This window comes from Caloenas nicobarica, chromosome 18 (assembly GCF_036013445.1).
Source record: "Caloenas nicobarica isolate bCalNic1 chromosome 18, bCalNic1.hap1, whole genome shotgun sequence".
Taxonomy (NCBI): Eukaryota; Metazoa; Chordata; class Aves; order Columbiformes; family Columbidae; genus Caloenas; species Caloenas nicobarica.
The window spans coordinates 5,608,027-5,620,532 of record NC_088262.1 but is presented as its reverse complement, the minus strand read 5'-3'; the positions used below and the strand labels follow the sequence as shown (position 1 = coordinate 5,620,532).

Here is a 12,506-nt window from a genome sequence, read left to right as displayed (position 1 = left end):
TATCACTGCATGCAACAGGGAAGCTTCAAGAAGTCCAAGATGTCAAGTGACACATAGCCAAGACTTGGAAGCTGGGAATAAGTTGTCTTGAGAGCACTTGAAAGAACCACACTGTGCTGCTGGGGTAGGGACAGAGAGCTGCATAAGCCCTTGTGTCTGAGCCATTCCAGGCTGTTAAGATGGCAAAGTTATGGATTCAAAACCAACACACATTTCTAGAGCTGGGCAGAGGACCTTGAACCGGCAAGAGACAAAACCAGCCCCGCTAACTGGCTCTAACCATTGCTCCTTCAGCTGTCGCTAGGGATGTATGTAGCTGGGCCACTGTTGTTAGGCTGTAATTGTTAACGAGGTTTTAATGGCTGACTATTATTGGGAAATCTGCTTCCTCCTCGCTAAGTGCAAGGAGCATTCCCCAAGAAGGCCAAACAACCTATTGTTCGGTTGCAGAAAGACTCATAGCGTGCCCATTGGTACAGATACCCAGACATGGGGCCATCTGGGGCTCATGGTGCTTTTGGGTTCGGTGCTGAGGCATCCAGGGGACTCACCTGAACTCCCAGGATCCCAAAGATTATGAAAAAGGCACAGCAGATGACCACAATGTTCCCAATGGGCTTCAGGGATGACATGAGAGTCTCCACCACCAGCTTCAGTCCTTGAGCTCGACTAATGACCCTGTGGAGACAAGTAAGCACAAAAGCTATGGTAAAAAAAAAAAAAAAAAAAGAAGTAGAGACTGTAGAGACTATACTATACTCTCAAGGACAACACTACAATGAAACAAGAAGGCTTGTGTGATTTAGAGAAGTCATCTCACCGTGCTGGGGAAGATGAACGAGGTATTCAGGCTCACAGACTTGAAGGTGGAGAGCTGGGGGACCAAGAAAGGCATCTGAAGAGGTTGGATGCCTCCCTCCTCATGATGCCAACTGGAATTAAGCATTTCACTAGCTCTGTAAATCAATTTGTACTGATGCCATAGAAACCGCTTTCCCAAGGCAGAAATTGCTGTCTGCTGTGCGAGTCCGAGGGAGGGCAGTACCTGTGTGCTTCTGGGTACTGGCTGTTGACTCCTGTGAACACCTGACACTCAAAAGCGCCACAGATTTCCCCACCTTCTTGTTTCTGCCCCATTCTCTCTTTTGCCATGGGGGTCCTCTCCCATTTCACCCCAAGTCTGGCTGTACCACCTGAAGCACAGTTGGAGTTTTGTTGCCTGGGGAGGGTCCAAGTTCTCCTCCTCTCTCCCGGGCTGTGGTGCTCCCAGCAGAGATGCCCATGGACACGTCACATGCCTGACACATGTGGCCCCCACTGGGACCCCAGCCAAGCCTGGTCCAGCCCTCTCCTGCCCCAGAGCCAACAGGTTTAGCAAACTGCACTGCTCAGCGCACAGGCACCATCAGGTCTTTCAAAAACTGTTGGCTTTAAACAGTATCTTGAAAAGCTAAAAATTATTTCTCTTGATTTCTCATTAAATATTTACTCGAAGTGTCGAGGGTAACTCATCAATTATCATTTAAAAAAGGAAACAGATGGTGGTATTTTTATGCACTCCCTTAGCAGTGAAACACAAAAGGCAGATGCTGCTCTTCCTCATGCTGGGCGTCTCTCTCAGGTGGCTCTTGTGGGTCCCTATTTTGGGCACCTCGGCTTTCCTCATGCTCAGGACAAGGGCTCTTCCCACTCCATCTGAGTGTGCAAAGCAAGATTTGGGCTGGACAGTCTAAGGCTGAATTGCTTTTTTGGATCCTCAGCTGGTCTAAAGACCTCACCATCCCTCAGCTATTACCCTCACACAGTCCTGGGTGAAATACTACAAATGCCAAACTAGAAAGGGGAAACTGAGGCACGGGAGGACCGCAAGCCATGTGCTTAGAGGTATGCAGGCACCTCATTTCCAATGATTCTGAGGGAAATTAGGTACAGTGGTGCCTTTAGGGATCTTGATTTAGGTATTCTGTTCACTGTTACACAGGATGGAACTGAAGTCAGATCTTCTAAATTGAAGGCCTTTGGTCTAAAATACTGGAGCATCCTTAAATTTTGGGGAACAAGGAAGAAATTTAGTCTCTGGAGTCTAAAGTTGATAACTTTCTCCAACGCTTATTAAGAAAGCCTATTCTAGAAATAATAAAGTGATTTCCCTTGTGAGATACTCTTTGGTATCCAGCAGAGAGAGAAAATAGGAGGTTACTCGTCTGACCTCTTAAAGTCATGTGTGTTGAGAAAAAAATGTCTGAGAAACTGCAGCATTTGGCTGCTTTCGGAGTTTTGATCGACCAGGGAATTCCTCAAATGAGAATGCATAAGGGTGAAAGCTGCCACCGGGTTAGCTCCACGCCAGTGCTGTTTCCAACCCTACAGGGAAAGAAGGCTTTGAAAAGATTTCAAAAAATAATAGTTCTTACTGATGAAAACCTTCAGACCTTGGAGCTGCCTCAAACTAAGGGCCTGATCCAACGTCAAGGCAAGTCTGTGCAAAAGCTCCTGCCGCTCTCCTGAGAGTCTCATAACTCCCTAAGAAGTGCCAGTGAAACTCTCAGCACTTCCAGATTATTAGTGTCAGTTCCAATATGTCAACACACAGCATCCCCATGCCTCATCAATATTGCCCGAGGTCCTTCTGAAATCAGGCTTGTAAACTCGTATTATCTGAGCCACCACTCCTGCAATTTATTGCTGAGGGATCCAGCTGATTTGGAGCCCTCCAGGCGTGCTAGAGCAGTAGACTTGCCGAGGTTGCACTCAGGGTAATTCCAGCCTGCATTAGGCATGTGACAAATGGGGAAATTGAAATGAGACTTTTTATTTTTCATTGTGAAGGAACGTGAATCCCTTGAGCTCCTCCTGGTTCTGCTGGTCTCAGCATTCCCGACGCTGTTAAACCCCTGGTGTGAGACACTCCAAACCCACAGCCAGCCTCACCCCAGCGGGATCACACTTACTCCTGTTAGGGCTGTTAGTCTGATCAGAGCACTCAGAAGAAGTAGCACTTAGATGAAGTAGCAGATCAATGTTAATGAAGACCTTCCTCCACATATTAAAAAAAAAAAAATAGCAAACGTGATAATATGATGGATAGAAAAGAGTCTATGAAATGACTATTTCATACTGAGATGTTATGAAAAGTGAATAATTTATCCATCAGCTTTGGAAGTCAAAGCCCAGGCACTATAGAAAGTAAAACAGCACTAAAGTCCATTCACGTTAATTCTGAATACATTTTAAATTTTGATTTCTCTTGTATCTTAAGCTACAACACTTGATCCCAACAACAGCAGGTTGAACGCATTAGGAAGGAATGTTATTGTATAAGTAATCCCTCTACTGGCTGAAACATCAGAGGGTCATGAAGACATCTTTAAATGTCACTCCTTTGTGAATATATTTTTGGAATTCTGGTCACGAAGCTGGGACTGGATCCTCATGGATTCAATTTGGAGGCTGATAATCAACCATGCAATCAAAAGCCCATGACTGGCACACAGGCCAGTTGGGTTTTTTGGGGTTTTTGTTTGGTTTTTTTTGTTTGTTTGGTTTGGTTCTGTACGAAAGGCATTAACGTGCGTGGTTTTGTGTGCTGTGTAAAGCAACACGGCTGTTTTCACAGGAGAAAATAAGAAACAGAATGAGGGAGGTCTTTTGCAAGAAGAACCCCTTCAGACCATCAACCAGGAAAGCCAAAGCCAAGATGACGAGGACTGTCCCTGCCCCTGAGTTGTGCATGACACACACAGCCGTGGCTTGGCTTCTCATGGAGAGTGTCCTCCCTGCTGCCCTGTCCCCGAGTGCCCACGGGAAGGGAGGACAGAAGGAACCGGGTTGGCTCCTCCGTGGTGGGGACAGAGCATTTGCTTTGGTCCCTGCTCTACCCCTGCCTGGGAAGGACAAACATGGGCTCAGTCTCCACAGGGGACTTGACATGGGGACTGGAGCCACAATGTGCAGAGACCTCGGGTCACCTGTCCCAGCTGTCACCCCATGTTGGTCCAGCTGAAGATCCCGGGCAGATCCCCGAGCGCCGCAGCACAGGCAGAGTGGGCAGCTGCAGGCAGCCCAGATGTGCATCCCAGAGGCAGATGGGTTTCCACGTGCGGAGATTTATGACTCATTGAAAAGCCCCCAGTCTGATGGCTGCTTTTTTCATTTCCTACAAATCTCATTACAGGGCAATAGAACGGATTGTGAACATATTCAGGGAATGGGTTTGTTGCTATCTTTTTACATTTCCTTTGTAGTAGAAAGCAGTACGTTGGCTGAAAACATTCACGCGCTCTCTTGAGAAAACATATCAAATGCCAACAGGAATGAAATAGCAATGAAAGAGCCTAATCCTGCACATGCTCCAGATGGCAGGTCTTCCTCCAGCCTGCAGCTACTCAGAGGATTGTTCCCCAGAACTGCAGACAACTCATGCACACAGGTGACTGCAGAGAAAGGCTGTAGGAGATGAAGACAGGGCTCAGCACAACCTAAGCCTACTCCTCTAGATCCAATTTACCCACACCACCTCAAAGGAGAAACTCGCATTCCACAGTTCTGAGACTGGAAATCAATCCTGCTTTTACCCAGAGCTACCCAGATTATTTTGTAGGTTTTCTTAACGTGGATCAGAAATCAGCCAAAACAGAAGAGCAGAGCAGATCTATTGAACCAGCAACCTGGCAGAAACTGGCCCCAGAAATTACAGTTGACACGGAGATGCTGAGGGACACACAAAGACCAAAAAAAAGTCTGAATTGGAGTCATGTAGGAAGACAGTCTAGTCATATGGTCAGGGAGCTGAACCACACCAATGGCATTCTCTGGCCAAATAAAAATTAATAAAGCAGCTCACGTCCTCAAACTCACCAGGCAAAACATACACATAGCCCAATTTAACAGAATGTCTTTCCTAGCCGTTGAGAATATTTGAAAGATCTACATATAGGCATGGCTATTGTTATTTAGACTGATTATTCACACAGGGGTAGTAAAACAACATCATCTGTCAGAAGCAGGGTCCTATTTTTCTGTCCTGAAAGAGAAAATCCTGACTCAAAGCAAACCTTTTATGAAGGAAGCAGCAGTAAGATATGACAGGCACACAAAGATGCTTTGAGCAGGAAGGTTTGTTAGCGGCTGCATAACAAGAGCAGCAACGGTGGCATTAAAGAGGGACAGCATTTAGCACAGAGAGAAACCTCCATGCCTTGGGGTTCAGGACTAAACAGCTGTCTGTTGGAAGAGGCTGGTCCTTGGGCAGGTTCTTGTCCGAGGGGTGCCTGCCCCTGGAGCCGGGTGGGGGGCAAGTTAGCAGGACAATTGCTTTCATCTTGTTCAGGCAATTTGCAAAATAAATGTTGCTGTAAAATGAATGGGAAACTGAGGGGGGGGAAAAAGAGGCTTCTTTTTATTCTAAGTTAAGCAACAGTTTAGTCTCTGCTTCCTTAAAAATGCTCTGCCACCTGCTACTAATTTCTTTCTTTGTTATGAAAGCCATCGACTGCCTGAAGGAAAGGGGGAGAAGAAGCTGTTAAGCTGCACTTTACACAGAGCAAATGAGAACACAAATAGCAGGGGATGCGTGTTTTAATGAGCAAAAGAGGCACTGATCAGTTTACTACTGCACTTGGGGCTGGTTCCAAAACCCAGCCAGTGCCCAGAGCTCCTTGCAGCTCTGCAGGACCTGCGGACCCGCGTTGCCCATGGAGCAGCAGGAGGTTGGGCACAACACAGTGACAGACGCCGTACCCTTTTCTCACCTGCTCCTTTCCCTTGTACAGATGCTGCTGCTTGCAGAAGGGGCTCAGCTCCCAATTCGGCACACACACCACGCTCTTTGAGGTCCTTCCTCATCCTCCTCTTACCTTAAGGGCCGCAGTGTCCTCAGCAGTCTCAGAACCCGCAGCATCCCGAGGATTTTTGTACCACTGTCTGACACCATCGAGACCAGGATATCGATGACGGAGATGAGAACCAGCACCCCATCCAGCACGTTCCAGCTGCTTTTCAAGTAGGCTTTCTCCCCAAAACACAAGCCTAGTGCCACCACCTGCCCGGACACCAAGTTGTAATAAATTATAACTGTTGCATCCAATATATTTCTTCCAGTTAGCAACCTGCTGAGAACACGTTATTTACAGATACAAGTCTGTGAGTCCATTTGCTTCCCAGTATAGAAGTCTAATTAGACAAATCAGCAAGAATTTTAAAAATACCTCTGCAGAAACATTTCAGATTGTGCCTTAGAGCTGATATATTTTTAATGCAACTAAACCTAGTTGCAGAAACTGTTCCTAATAAGTTTAGCTTTGGCGTAAAAAGTTTGGTCTTATTTTATTCCTATAGACTGCTAGAGTAAAGGTTCAGAGTAGCTGACCCAAAGCAATCATTTACAAGCTTTGCAAATAAAGAAACTAGAAAAACTTTCCAAAGAAAGAGCAATTGTTCTGTGAGATGATTATGAATTACACAAGAGAGATTTACAGCAATGGGTTTCTGAGCCTCCAGCCTCAAATCCAGCAAAGTGTTTCAACGTGCTTAAGTCTCTCCCTCCTCAGGAAAGCACAGAGCTGCTTGGGTTGTTGAGGACAATTGGTTGTTGAAGACAATGGGACTTACATGCATGGTTGAAGTTAAGCATGTGCTCAAGAGCTTTGCTGAATAGGGAAGGATTGCCGAATTGAAGCATCCCACTGCTCGCATAATGGTGTAAATCAAGAGCAACTTCAGTGAAATTGTTCTGACGTAAAACGTGCTCAGAATAAGGCATGTGGTGGGTATTTGAGTATGATTCAGATGAGGAAAACATACACCTCACTCGTAGCTGGTAGACCTAGGGGTTTTGCGAGTCCACTGTAATAAAATATTGCTGATACAATTACAGGCACACTTATCCTCCAGCTTCATTTACCTTAACTGTCATCTCTGTCAGGAAGATAACTGTAAAGATGTAGTTGGAGAGTGTTAGGAAAATCCGTTCCTATGAAAAAGAAAATGAGAGACAACGTTTTATAGCCTGCTCTCCGCAGCTGTATATCTCCCTGTGCATATTTGAGTGGCTGCTAACTGTTCTCCAGCTTCTGTGCTGAAACAAGACTCAGACTGTTTGCTCGCAAAGAGGCGAATATCCAAATATTTAGACAATTCCGCTCTGCACAGCTCAGCACGGCCAGCGCCCGGCTCTGGCTCAGCACCATGGACAGGGGCAGCATTGGCACCTGCCCCCAAATCTCCCCATTTGCCCCCAAATATCTGCCCCCACCTGTCCCCAAATCCCCCCGTCTGCTCCCAAATCCTCCCCTCCACCTCAGCAAAAACAGAGACATCTCCTCCCCCTTGACAAATCTATACCTGCCCCTCACCTGCGGACGTCACCACACAGTGCAAATATCACTGAGCTCCCAATTCTGCTAGAAATTCAGTCAATATTGGAGTGGCTGTGCTGCAAGGCACGCAGGACCCGCGGGATGCCAAAGCGCAGCTGACACGAGTTGTCACAGCTCCACCGAAGCCAGGGAAGCTCTGGGGGTTTACACCAGCTGAGACCTGTTCCCAAAAGGTTGATTCACTTGCCCAAAGCCACAGGCCAGACCTGGGCGTGAAGCCCAATAGTCTCATCTCCCTGTCCCCTGCGCTATCCACCAGACCATGCAGTCCCCACTGCCACCGCTCTGCAATAGCAGCCAGTGATTACAGATGAGACCATGGACTGGTTCCCTATCTGTAGTTAGCAGAAACCTTTCTTTTTAATGATGATCATTAAATAAATTACACTTTTCCCTAATCTGCGAACAATTTCTCATTGCCTGTACTGAGAAATGGACAGCAGCAAGCAGAGGCTGGAGGGAAGATGATGCGGGTACATGTATGCATGTGCACATATGACTGAACCAGCCCCGGTTCTGCTAATAACAATTTTGGATTTATTTCTGCCACTCCCTACAGAGCAGTCCTGTAAGAGATGCAGATCACTCACTCAAAATGAGATGCAATTTAAACAAGACAAAACACCTTGGCAACCCTCTCACTTGCCAGATCATGATTTACTGGAAGTGACTCAGGAACCACAGAGTAGCTTGTTTCCATACTGGCTCCATAATTAATTAGGTCCTAGACCTGCACTGTGACTGTCTGAGCTGTGATAGGAAACATCTCTGTCCGTTAGCTGCCTACCACACAAAAGACGGCTGCGGAGGGGTAGGCAGCGTGTGGGAGAAAGAGGGCAGGGACCTGCTTGTGGAGCTGGAGATAAAACAGCAATAGCATGGAGGAGAGACGGAGAATATTACATTCCTCTCTGGCAAGCGCACAGCTATTCTGAAGGGTAATCTCCATGGCCCATGTCGTGCACTCTGCGATGGGGAGCGCGTGTTGGCTGGCAACAGCCGCCCCTGTTCTGATAAGCCAGTTGAAACTGGGACAGGGAAAGAGAACTCACTTGAAGCAGCTAGAAAATCCACAGCTTGAGGAAGCAAAGTACAATTATTTTAAACAACTCAAGCTAAACTAACTCGCTTGGTTTCCAGACGAGAGCTCCATCAGTGTAGGCAGGATCTGCGCACCCCTCCTGGTTCCCAGCTCCTTGCCCCACTGCTCAGCATCCCTCTTCTCCTCTCTGCTGCTCCCAGACTGTGGTCTGGGCTCAGCTCCAGCCCTGGGTGACCCATTTGGGTTCCCTTGCTTATACTCTGGTGCTGATTAGCCTCACACCAGCTCCTGTCTCCCTTCCTCTCTGCTCCCTTCTGATGCCCAGGGACACCACAGCTCATCTTTCTCCTCTCATATACAAAGTACTGTTTTTTCATGCTGTAGCACTGTGGGCTCCTCTACTTCATACACATCACACCATTCCCTCCATCCCTGCATGACTACAGTTCCTTTTGGAGCCAAGCTTGGGGAATGGTGACTTTAAGAGAACACAGCCAGGGGCTTCAAAGAAGCATCTGGGATTTCAAGGGACATTCTCAGGGTGCCTCATTTGGGGAACAGCAGGGTGGTTTCCTCCCGCTAGATGACCTGGCAGGGAGACCTGCTCTCTTCTTGCATCTGTGAGTCAGTGCACCACAACTGCATGATAACCAAAAAAAATGGATTTAGGGGAGGGACCACTGGACAAACTATTACAGTAAGAAGGACTACTATGGAAAGCTTAAAATAGGCACAGAGCAGCCAAGACTCCAGTTTTAAGGTCTCACATTGAAGATCCACAAAAATGAACAGCCTGACACGCCTACATCAACAAAACAGGATTCCATATAGATTGCGATATGAGCAGTCTTTCACAATACATCTGCAAGAGCTCAGGCAATTTCTCAGCCACAATCTATGCTAAAATAAAGAGCAATAGGATGATTCTGCCCCTCTGGCCAATGGACGTTGGTGCTCTGAGGGTCTGGTGTGAGAAATCCTTACATAGTCTATCAAAACAAAATGGTTCCGAGAAATGGCATTACAGCACATGTATCAATTCCGTTTTTCTTGTGTCACAACAAAGCTGGTACACAAAGGAGAGAGAAGAGTATGAAATGAACAGTTTCCCCCATTCCCTTCACACCTCACATACGTGCCCATGGAGAACAGATGGGAGAAGCGAACATTGTGTTGAGAGAGGAAAAGTGATTGAAGGTTTATCAGGGAAGGAAACCAAGACAGATGTCATGCTTATGTCATGTGTTAAAACCTTGATTGTACTTGCAGAAATGGGATATTCAATATATTGCAGGCCATGAGCTCTGCTCTTATATTTTGAAAGGACGCTGGGTAGGAACCAGGAGAGTTGTTGTACCTAATTCAAAGGATATACAGGGGGTGTTGGCAGCTTCCCATTTGAAAAAGAGAAAGTGACACCAAGAGCAGATCAGTGGGGTCCAGGCCATGGGTTTTGGCTCCACGAGGAGCAGAGGAAAAGGTTAACCTTGGAAACTCACAGCACTGTGAGGCTCGATTTTGGGCCGTTCCATGGCGATGGTAATGCAGTTCAGGAAAATGATCACCAAGACGATATGATCAAACATCTTGTGTGTGATGATTTTATTGCACATCAGACGAAATCTGCCGAGAAAGAAGAAAAAAAAAAAACCCAAACCAAACCAAAAACAAACAAACAAACAAAAAAAAACAAAGGAGAGACAGACTAGCTATTAATGCTTGACCAGTTGGGGAGAAATGCAGCAGCCCGACGCATGGCTGGGGAATCAAGTGCTCCGTTTGCAAAGCAGATGAGCTACAATCTCCCAATCCCCTCCCCGGCAGAGCCACACACTGCAGGCAGATCAGAGTATGAATAGAAAAGGATCCGAGCAACAGAATTGGGCTAGAGAATTTCAAGCCACAGTCATGTTCATAGGGGACTTTGGGTCACTTGAAATGGAGCAGCTGCTTCCACAACTCGGACATGCGGCCAGGTTTAGATCTGACCCCCTACCTGGTCCGTAGCACTCAGGTTTAGCTTAAATAAAGCAAAAATACTCCCAGCAAACGCATAAGGGTTGAGCGCACATGGAACAAAGGGACAGAAGCTATTTATTGTGACAGATGGCTGTACACTGACCCAGGATTTATAATACCGTATTACATTTCCCAAAGTCTGTTTCTGAAAATCTCTCTAATCTTTGTATGAATGAACTCAAATGCTGCCCAGGGCCCACCAGCTTGAACATGGGAAACCCTCGTGCAGCATGGGTTAATGTCCAGAGGAACACAGAGGAAAGCACTGAGCCCAGGTAGCCCCGTGGCTGGGATTTGGGGAGGGAGGAGATGGGTCCTGCAAGTAAGGAGAGGCTGTTTTCTGGGGGGGTGGATTTGGGAGAGAGAGAAGGGGAAGGGGGAGGAGAGAGAAGTCCAGGTTGAACAGCAGGTTTAGGAGGTCAAGGAGTGTCCTTTGCTGTCTTGTAAGTGCACACTGGGGGCAAATTCAGATACTGCTCCAAACTCCCCACGCTCCACCAATCGGAAAACTTTCAGCACACTGGCATCACCGATGAAGCAAAGGATGAACTTGATAAAGCTGTAGCCATGCCCTGGGCTATGGGTCTCTCCTGGTCACCCCTATGCCAGGACCATGCCTGGCCTGGAGCAGCTCTTTGCTGCGTGACCGCAATACGACGCTGGAGCAAGGACTGGGACTTTTGTGGACCGATACAGACTCATCTGGGATAGACAGGCAGAGCGAGCCATCATAACAAGGACATCCATGCCCGGCACCCCTGAGCGCAGCCACCTTACCTGGAGTGAGGGGCGAAGACATAGATGGACCAGGAGTCTCTCTCCCGGCAGCAGGCGGGCAGACGTGCCCGTACCCACGCCTTCATGCGCTCTCGTTTGCTCTAGGAGGAAAACGTACAGCAGAAACACACCGGGAGGAAAACACAGAGAGAACTGTTAAAACAATAACCACCCAAAACTTCCAAGTGAAGGATTTGTGACGATTTTTCACTGAACACATATTTCCAAGCATTTGGGAAAGCTGAAATGAAATGATCTTCCTAAAAAAATATCCTGCTGGCCAGGGGAAAGAGCTCTAGCATCTGGGCAAGGGCTTGTGCTGGCCCTTTGAGCTTGAAGGGTTTGGTTTTGCTTCTCCTCCACACAGTAAATGCATCTGGCACACAGTTAGCCAAGAGGACATAAATGGTAAATAAAACCCTTGCCTAGAGGACTGATAACCCAGTTTAATCAGCCCCAGTCCCTCCAGATACTCATCAGATACTTGCCAGAATCTTCTTACCTCTTTTAGGGGTATTTTTGTTGTGGTTTTGTTGTATGGGTTTTTTTAAGACGATAAATAATGTTTATGTCAGAGGTGACACAAAGGGAGGAGAGGGAGGGATTCGGCTGCTTGCTGGGCCAAGCTCTATGTCCATGTAGCACTGGAAAGCTGAAGAAACCATTTAGGACCCGAGTTTTGGTCCAGAAATGCAATGGTGAGCATCTGCCACTCATTCAGTGTGGACAGATTAGACAGGAGATTATAAAGCCAGAAGGGAACATCGTGGCCAGCCTGACCTTCTGCACGAACACAGGCCCATCCGACTCCTGCAAATTAATTCCTACTTGAAACCACAGCACATCCTCAGCCAAACGGACTTATGTTTTAGACTGTCTGCAAGGTCATTTAAGGCCAGCAGGGCAAACTGTAAAAGCCTTGGCCAACAGGTCAGCTAAAGATATGAAAAATTGGATGCCGAGGGGAAGCCTCATCCTGACTGCATGAGCCTCTGGATTAGGTCTTTTCACCTTCTCATCCATAGGGCTGTGAGGGGAGGTCAGGTTATTTAATCCAATTGACATTGCAGCATCTTGAGAGGGACAACCAGCAGAAGCCAGACCAACACCTTGCCCACCACACCGGGGCTTTCCCAGCCCTTCCAAATGAAAGCACCAGCAGATAAATCCGCAGACCGCGTGCACAACGTCAACGCATCGCTTTGCGTTTGCAGACAAATAAAAATAAATCCTTGCTCTTTCAGTACCCTTATTTCTCTGCTACCTCCTGGGCTTGGGTGGGCACCCATGTG

The 12,506-nt window shown here is 47.2% G+C and overlaps 1 protein-coding gene across 1 annotated transcript in view; it reads right to left on the bottom strand.

Moving 5' to 3' along the window:
• CACNA1G (calcium voltage-gated channel subunit alpha1 G) overlaps nucleotides 1-12,506 on the bottom strand; it is a 139,757-nt gene that overhangs the window by 36,431 nt on the left and 90,820 nt on the right. Inside the window, exons 18-22 of the mRNA XM_065648103.1 lie at nucleotides 11,215-11,315; nucleotides 9,918-10,041; nucleotides 6,902-6,970; nucleotides 5,856-6,040; nucleotides 552-678 (exon numbers count right to left, since the gene is read on the bottom strand). Coding sequence (XP_065504175.1) covers nucleotides 552-678; nucleotides 5,856-6,040; nucleotides 6,902-6,970; nucleotides 9,918-10,041; nucleotides 11,215-11,315 — 606 coding nt within the window. The remainder of the gene's footprint in view (nucleotides 1-551; nucleotides 679-5,855; nucleotides 6,041-6,901; nucleotides 6,971-9,917; nucleotides 10,042-11,214; nucleotides 11,316-12,506) is intronic.